This window comes from Durotheca rogersii, assembly GCF_024521655.1.
Source record: "Durotheca rogersii strain YMJ 92031201 chromosome Unknown GGS23scaffold_1, whole genome shotgun sequence".
Classification (NCBI taxonomy): domain Eukaryota; kingdom Fungi; phylum Ascomycota; class Sordariomycetes; order Xylariales; family Xylariaceae; genus Durotheca; species Durotheca rogersii.
In genome coordinates, this window is record NW_026251232.1 from 2,208,142 (window position 1) to 2,216,907 (window position 8,766).

Sequence of the window (8,766 nt, forward strand, 5' to 3'; positions counted from 1 at the left end):
AGCCAGAAATAGAAATGGGGTTGGAGAGAGGGGGAAAAAAAAACGCGCTGCTTCCTCGAATTAGACCGCCTTTCCTTTCCCCTTGTCGAAGGCGCTTCCAAGAGCAGGGAACTCGTCCTCTTCAGTCTTCCGAGTAGCCATGCTTAACTTTCTGCTCTCTTCCTCAGCTAAACTGAGCTGCAGCGCGAGCTCTAGATCGTCATCCACGACGATCGCAGAGCTGGTTGCGATGGTGTTTAACGACGCGGCTCTCGGGACCAAAGTAGGGTGAACTCGCGATGGCGAGCTAGACGAAGATCTTGTGCTTTCCCTGGCTTTGGTTGCGATTGGGACGTCGTACTCCCCAATGATACAGGCTCTCGGTGATTTGCCCGCCTCACCGACACCTTCTAGGAGCGATAAACGAATAGCGGTTTGAATCTGGTGCTCAAACTCGCTCTCGTCAGTCGCGTCGATATGCGTGTTGGAGCTGTTCGATAGAGGACTTGGACCGGAAACACTGGGGTCAGGGGTAATGGTACTACCCGTAGTGGAGCTGCCATCGAAGTCTGCAGCCGAGCCCGTGTCACTGATACTTACACGGCGCCGCTCATCGACGAGAAAAGACTCCTGAGATATTATCTCAGCGTAGCGTAAGGCTTCCTCCTCTGTCAAGCTGCCGAAACCGACGCCAAAGCGGGAGCGAAGGCGGGCCTTTTCTTGCGCCTCGTGTTGTTGTTCGTCGCGAAGCTCTTCAGCTTCGGCGGCAATGTAGCTTTCGACACCACCACCGTAGCGTCGGCCAATCGTTCGACCATGGATGTCTGAGTGGCGTTGTCGACGTTTGTGACCTGTTGCGTGGTGGGAAGAACTGTACGCCCAGTAACGTACGAAGGTTCCAACAGCTACCATTCCGTGAAGAACAGTCGGATCAGGATCCAGATAGATCGCTCCAGCAGCCGAATGGTTTGTGGTATCTAATGTAGGATTGGCAGAGAGCTGGTGACGAAGTGCGCGGCCGGGAGAACGCGAATTGATGGTCCGAATTGGGCCCGTCGCAGAAGCCAGAGGATCCCAAGCCTGGACTAGTCCGTCGCTACCGCCGTGTACGAGGTGGAGGGCAGAGAGAGCCAGGGACGAAATTTCTGGCGATTCCGTCCGTATAACTCTGACAGGGAACAAGCCGTCGCCGGTATGAGGTTCCCTCATATTCCATAGTACTATCTTCCCTTTGTTGGTGCCTACTCCGAGAAGTCTCGCTCGCCTGCCAGGTATGTCCGATAGTGATTGTCCCGTTGGCGTCGTCTGCACATCCGAGGCGAAACTTGCTGCGTCTTTCGAGGGTTCTTCAAAAGCCGCGATGAGGGCAAGCTGTGAGTTATCTATGCTGCTTGTGGTCACCTGAGAATTCCCTAGGTCCTTCGAGTAGAAGTGCGTTTGCAGCCAATCATCCGTGTTTGATTGTGCGAAACTAGCCGTATTTGAGGGTGAAAGCTTGCCCGAGGACGATGAGACTTGTTCGACTAAGGGTGAGCTGTGTGAGTTAAAGACGAAAGATTTAACACCCCCTCCGCCAAATATAGAGGGGCTAGATATCGTCTCCGCTAGGGATTCCTGGGAGTCGGGTTGGGCTTGGATTGTGATACTGCGGCAAAACCGCCTGATAGCCGAGGTTTGGTTGTCCTCCAGCCCGCAGTCGATGACCAATATGCTTTCACCGGCGCCATGCCCATCGTCGCCACCAAAGTCAACCTCAAGCTTCCGGCGCATATCCCATCCGTAGCATGCCTTGCGGAAATGCGTTGGCTTGTAGCGCATGAACCTTTCTATTTCGCGGGCTTCCGCGATCATCTGATCTTCGGTCGTGCCCGCATTATTCGAAGAAGATCTCGACGAGTTGGCACTAAAAACGGCGTTTTCGCCCGACTCGTCGGGACGTGCTTGTTGTCGAGTGGCCTCCACCAAGTGCCAAGTAGTCGAGCGGCCTGCGTACCACGCAAGCTTAACGCTATCGCGAGCCCGAACCTTGCTTATAGGGGCGGTCGGCGACTGGGTTAAGTAATATATCTCGCCGAGTGCATTCAGAGCGACCGCCCACACCCGCCCGAGGGCTCTCCGTTTTTGGTTATAGCCATCGTCAACTTTGAGTGCAACGATAGGCACGCCTGGACTGAGTACCCAGCGAGCGCTCATCTCTCCTCCATTGTATCGTGGCCCAGACGGATCGTTGCCAAGGGCAAACGTTGTCACAACGCCTAAAGAAGACCCGGTCATAATTCCAACCATTGACTGGGTCGTGGAAAGAATGGGAGACGACTTGGCGATCCAGACTGAGCAGATGGCTTCGGTAAGTTCAGGTATCCTCGGGATATCAGGATGAGCTTCGCCTATCCCTGTTTCTCGACCCAGATACTTCCCTCGAAACTCGCCAGCCGGGCGGTAGAAGACGCTGCCGCCAGGGATCCCCTCCCCACCAACAAGACCATGCGGTTGACTAACGTCCATGACATTGGGAACTACAGTGGAACCTTCGCCGACCCCATAAGGCAGGGGTTGAGGTATGAGGTCCTCTAGTTGGACGAAGCTAAACAGTTCATCCAATCCCCATTTCTCCAGCTTTCCGCTGGTAGGGTCACTAGCGCTGCCGACGCCCATGTCCGAGGCTCCGTGAATGGCCCGGGGCGGTTTCTTCCCGCTGGACTTGAAGACGGCATGGATATGGGTTACCACCGCTGGGAGCTTCGTGTTATAGGTCAAAACCGCGCTCGTCTTTCTACCAGACTTGCTGTTTCTCGAGGAGCTAATGCCGGCCAAACTCGTCCCTGGTTTGCCCCTCGCAAGACTACGTAGAAGTCGAGTCCTTAATAGATACTCGCTGCGCCAGGAGGCATGTGGCGTAAGACGCGTGAAATAGCGTGTTTCTGAACGTACGTCATTCAAATCGTCTTGACCCCGCCGCAGGCTTTGCGGCTTCCTAGCTGTGGTCAAGACATCCCGTCCAGGAAAAAAACGCTGGAAAGCCATGCGCCATGCATGAGGGGTCGTGATCAAGGCATAGAAGCGTTTTGATACCAAAGCTACAGATGCGTGTGAGTCGGGATGCAAGTGGGACAGAATTTGCGTTAGAATCTCTGCGACTTGGTTAGGCCTTGTCTCATTGGGGACAAGCACTTGCTTGACATGACAATACGCACCGTTAGGGAAATGGGCGAGGTGGATGCCATCGACGCGTGTGCCGACACTTTTGGCAACCTTGAAGCCTGAGCTTTGTCTAAGTGCCGTTAGGGACAATGCATTCTCATATTCGTATATACGTTGGCCTGGAACCTTGGGCCGCGTGGTGTCCGGCTCCTCCCAGGCGTCATTCAGTCGGCGCAATCGTTCCTGGACAAAACTTGGATCAACGCCTGCGTCATTAACGCTGGTGCTATCGTCTTCTGGCGCGGAGCCCGAATTTCCAACGAGAAACGGTGATTGCGGCAGAGAGCTTTGAGCGTGTTCACTCGGATCATGGTGCTGAAAGCCATGGTGACGATGGGTTCGAGGGGAGCGTGAGATACCGTCCGATTGAGTCTGATGAGGAATCCCGAAAAGCTCTTGTTGCATAAAGCTGTATGAGAGAAGGAAGTGGAGAAGAGGGGATTCGACTGTGCGATGTTAGATAGCACAGCCAATATAACACGGATATTTCTAGTATTGCCGGCGGGGGAGGGCGGGAAGCGTTGCTGCTAAAATATGCGTGTGATGTTGTGCGTCTACACTTCGTCAGGGTCGGGAGGTTTGTGGAGGAGAGAAGTTGGGATGTTTCGTAAATGGCCTAAGGGTCTGCCTCCAGCCCTGCCTCGAAGGCACCTTAGGTCAGCAACCAGGTTAAGCCAATTACACAAGTTAGGTACCTCCTAGACTAAGGTACGAGTTACTTAATTCAAGTATCGATGGTACCTAAGGCAAGCACTTATATAAAACACCAAAGGTCGCTTAGTAAAGACACTAAATAACGATATTGGAAGTTTTTTTAATTTAAAAAACAATAGATTAATTATTAGAAAGTTAAAACGACTACTTATATTAAAGTAAATATATCTATATAAAAATATATAGACAAGGTAAGAAATAACAATAATCTTAGAATGTATATAAAGCTACCCAAAGAAAAAAATTCAACATCTTTCGTTTATTCATGGTACTTATCAAACCATTACGCACATCGACTCCAGAGGGCTGCCTTGGGTGAGTAGGCTACTCAGCTTCCCGTCACCACCACTAGATTCACTAGAATCGAATTGATCCTTCATATTCGGAACGGGCGTGATAATCGTAAATGTACAATCCCATGGTCCGTCACCGGCGCCGCTAGCCCTCTAGAGTCTCTCTCTCCCTTCCCGAATAGACGCTCTCGCTCGTGTTTTTATTTTGCAACACCTATTGCCTTGCTTTCCTTCCACTCCCACACGTCCTCCTCCAACATCTACTCCAAACAAAAAGCATCTCTCCTCTCCAAGTTGGGTCTCAAGTACAAACAAAACGCATTAGATTAAAGGTACCTGGGTATCGGATCTACACCGGCCAAAAAAAGAGAGGCATAGATCCATGTCGATGCCGAGGTTTCGTAACTAGTTTCGGCGGTGGAATTCAAAATATCCTAGGTAGACAACCAGCCGTCTTCGAATATAAGTGACAAGAAAACCCCGGCCGATGCTCACAAATGTCGCGATTTCTGAGGTAGGCTGTCCATGCTGACTTCTATACGGAATAGGTGATGCCTCCTGGATGGGTATCGAACTATAACTAAAAATGAAACGGATGTGGTGTGTAGGTCGTGTGCGTTCGCTCAGTTCCAACCAAGAGAGTTTTCAGCCGCGACTGGCGCCGAGATATTGGCGGTACGTGCCGAGCCACCCATCCCGCTCCTTCCGCTGCCCTGGCTGTCGCGCATGTTACCTGCGACTCCACCATAACCTGGGCTGCTTGTGAAGTCCCGGCTCAGTAACGCGCCGCCCATGAGAGCGGGGCTCCCTGTCTGTCGCATTTCCGAGGGGGAAGACAGAGAGCTACTCCTCTGATGCCTCTGCTTCTTACGCTTATAACGTCGGGCAATGATAAACATAGCGGCACCGTAGGCACCCGCGACGCTAGCAGCGCCCACGGCGATACCAGCCGTCATTCCTTGCTGGGCGCTCGTCGTCTCCTCACCGGGGCCTTGGGGAGCGAACGGGTCATTGTTATTAGGAATGTTGGTGTCCGTGGGGTCGTTCTCGCTACCAGTAGAACCCGGGACGCCTTCCAAGACGGAACCAGGCATTATGCCGATCGCCGGGTTAATCTCCCTTGTCAGGTTGCGGACTAGCGGGTTATCGTGGTTGTACAACGGAGTTGTCGGGAAACTAATGTCATCGCTGAGTTGGGCGATACCCTCTGTGGGATAGTATACCATTGCCTGGGAAGTGATATAACCTAGGCGGGCAATTGTATCATATGGCCTGATGCTGTACATCACAACCCTTTCGAGCTCGAAGCCGCCACCATGCGCAAGCCCCTTCGGGAGGAGGTCGAACATTTGGGACGCAGCTAGGGGCTGGTCCACCAGATGTTGGTAATTTTCGCCAAAGAGGAAGGAGATCTGGATTAGCGTCGAGCCACCGGGTTGCTCCGGCGGTTCCGTCCACGGGGTTATGGCCTTGGGAAGGCTGGTAGGAATTCCAGAAACAGTGGATTGGTCAGCCGTATTGATGGTGCTGGTGGAGGGTTGGATAATAATCGTGGTTGGAAGCCATGATCCCGAGTCGGTGATAGTTCCTACAATGGGAACGCTGGTGAACGTTGGCTTCGTTGTCGTGGAAGACGTAGTCGGCGTGGGAGTACTGGTCGACGTAAACTCAGTACTTGTAGCCGTGGATTCGGTAGTTGACGGCTCCGGCGTGCTAGTCGGGGGTGCAGTCGTCGAGTTTTGAGGTACGGTGAACGTGCTTGGCTCCAAGGTAGGAGATTCTGTCGAAGATACTGTCACATTGGGTGAAACCGTTGCAGACGAGGTGATAAGCGTTACAGACGAAGTGGTAGGCGGCACGCTCGAGGTATCGGTTGTCGTGGCGTTTCCTGGAATGATGATAGTCCCTGAGGTCGTCGAGCTGATGGGGATGCTGCTTGTCAACGTCGGGGTCGTGCCTGACTCTGTGGAATTGGTGATTACAGTAACCGACGAATCAGGAGTCGAAGACGAGCCGGTGCTCACCGGCGGCGGCAAGGTCACACTCAGAACAGGATCTTCCGAGCTCGAAGGAGAACTTGATGGTGTGATCGACGCAGAGACAGACGCAGTGACAGACGGAGATGCCGACAGGGAAGCGGACGAGGTGGGTGCAGTGCCTGGAAACGACGTTGTGCTACCGAAGAGAGACGTCGGCAATAGGGTAGGCAGAATCCCGCTCTCCGACTCCGAGCTGATTCCAGAAGCACTAGTCGCGCTGGACTCAGTAGAGTTAGCAGTCGGAGTGGGAAGGATCGCGCTTGTCACGTCCCCGACGATGCTCGTTAGGTCATCGAGAAGGCCACCTGAGCTGGAAGACTGCGTCACGACACCAGTAGGGGCTAGCAGAATGCCAGAGGATGATGAGGAGAACGTCGTCGTAGGCTCTGGTGCGGACTCTGATGTAGACTCTGGTGTAGGCTCTGGTGTAGACTCCGATGCAGGCTCCGATGTAGGGTCTGATGTAGGGTCCGATGTAGGGTCTGATGTAGGGTCCGATGTGGGGTCTGATGTGGGCTCCGCCGTGGACTCTGCCGTGGACTCAGACGCGGACCCAGACGTAGACTCGGGATCAGATGCGGACTCGGATGCGGACGCGGACAGTGAGGCAGTTGTAGATACTGGCGCAGATGCAGATTCTGATTCCGACGCCACAGCAGACCTGGACGCTGAATCAGAGGCAGATTCAGACGCCGAGGCGGACACGGATACAGGTATTGGCGCCGAAGTAGATGCAGTTTCGGATTCAGTCGCAGAGCCGACAGTGCTCGCTGTTGTGCCAGTCGTCGTCGTCGTCGACAAGGTCCTGTTCGAGGTGGCAGACACCGTCTCCGGTGCAATCGGCACGATTTGACTCAGATCAAGGGGCGGCAGGCTGAGCGATGGTAGGCTCAACGGTGGCAAGCTGATAAGCGGGGGAACTGAGCCTCGCGTGGAACTGAACCCGGCCCTGGCACTTGTCTTCGTCGGCTCGTCAGTTGACGAATCGGCTCCGCTTCCCGAGACCGACCTGGTTGCGGAGAGCGAGCGAGTGGACGAAGTCGGCGTTGTCACGTCATTGTTATCAGGTTCTCCAAGAAGACTGGAGAGAAGGTCAGATATCGTATCCTTCTTCGTCGTGGAGCGGGACGTCAGATCCGCTTCGTCACTTTGGGTGCTCCGCGAAGCTGAACTTGTAATGGTATGGTTTGTAAATTGTCGCTTAACATGCCGCGGGAAGTAGATCTTGGGTCGATTCTGCGGCTCAGCGCTGGCCAACGAGGCAGCGGCCACAACGGCGGCAACAAGCAGTGGGCTGGTCCGCATCGTGGCGTATATTCGACGGTTCCAGCTCGGCGCACAACGGTATCCGTACTGATAAGCTGGTGTTGATCGAGAATTGGCAACTAGGCGAGGTCGTAACTGCGGACGGAGCCGTCGTTAGTCTCTCGCTAGGAGGGCGAGGGAAGGCCCCAACACGACGGCTTACTATGTCAGGGCAATTTGGAACGAGTGTACTTGACAGAAAATGTCAACGAGTGGATGCTATGGAAAACCACACGTCAGTATTTTCGATCTCGCTCGCCGGAGCATGGATATGGATGGGGTACGGAGGGCGTAGGGACGATCCACGGATGATCACTACGGGAAGCAATCCCGTCTAGGAAGGCCTACCCCATCGCGCCCACGGTCCCGTATCACGCACGACGGCCCGACGCCAACACGATCTGCTCACCTTTCGTACAAGCAGTGTATAATAATAATGTGGTTGGGGATTGTAGCTGGTATTTTGCTGCTTAGAATATTCAAATGAGTGGCGCGACGAATAAATCGTCAGCTGGAAACGGGCAATTCAAAGCCAGGCAGTATGGCGTTCACGACGTATCGCACGGGCGATTCCTTCTCAGCGATGCATTGGCGGATAATGGGCACCTCGACGAGTCGCTGGCGACTTTGGGGCAAGTCGTCAGGTCAGGTCCGTGGGTCAAGGCTTCAGAGAGCGAGAGAGAGAGAAGCGGGTTGGCTGCCGCCGAGCTGATTGTCGTCGAAGGGTGCACCTTACGTGGTCGGCGGAAAGGAGAAGAGCGAGCGAGGGACGGAAGAGGAGGGCGGAGGGCGAGGAGCGGGTGAGGTGAAGGGGGTAAATGAGAAACAACACAAGAGGAAAACGTGCGAGGGAAGGAGTGCGAGAGCGAGAGAGCAAGGTCGGGGGTTTCAAGATGCCAAGGCCTCTACGGCCCAGGGGGGGGCTCATTACATGTCGCCCACAGGTCTGCACGGTACCTACGTAGGCGGTATTAGAGGCTTGGAGGGTACCTAATTAGAGCATCTACCGTTGTATGTTTCGGTGTGTATTAAGTACACGCCGGGGGATGTAGCCAGTCAGGGGAGGGAGGGGGGAGGGATTGACGGATGGCCCAGAGTGGGAACGGACCGGGGGTGAGCGGTGGCTAATTACGCGACACTAATCCGAGGGAGGCCTAGCACGGATGGAGGGGGACGATTCCAACCCTCCTCTTTGGGAAATGGTTCAGGACCAACTTTTTCCAGCCCTTCATCAA

At 54.2% G+C, this 8,766-nt stretch overlaps 2 protein-coding genes across 2 annotated transcripts; both read right to left on the bottom strand.

Moving 5' to 3' along the window:
- Positions 1–60: 60 nt before the first annotated feature.
- On the bottom strand, positions 61–3,593 carry GGS23DRAFT_609155 (uncharacterized protein; the record flags this gene model as incomplete). Its single annotated transcript, XM_051520252.1, has 5 exons — positions 3,174–3,593; positions 2,991–3,110; positions 2,852–2,957; positions 867–2,821; positions 61–830 (listed from the first exon to the last, which is right to left on the bottom strand). The coding sequence occupies exons 1-5, from the start codon at positions 3,583–3,585 to the stop codon at positions 61–63; spliced, it is 3,363 nt and encodes a 1,120-aa protein (XP_051377145.1). The 5' UTR covers positions 3,586–3,593.
- A 1,217-nt stretch (positions 3,594–4,810) lies between these two features.
- On the bottom strand, positions 4,811–7,531 carry GGS23DRAFT_592211 (uncharacterized protein; the record flags this gene model as incomplete). The annotated part of the gene is made up of 1 exon (XM_051517850.1): positions 4,811–7,531. One exon carries the CDS (start codon positions 7,529–7,531, stop codon positions 4,811–4,813), a length of 2,721 nt encoding a protein of 906 aa, XP_051377146.1.
- Positions 7,532–8,766: the final 1,235 nt, after the last annotated feature.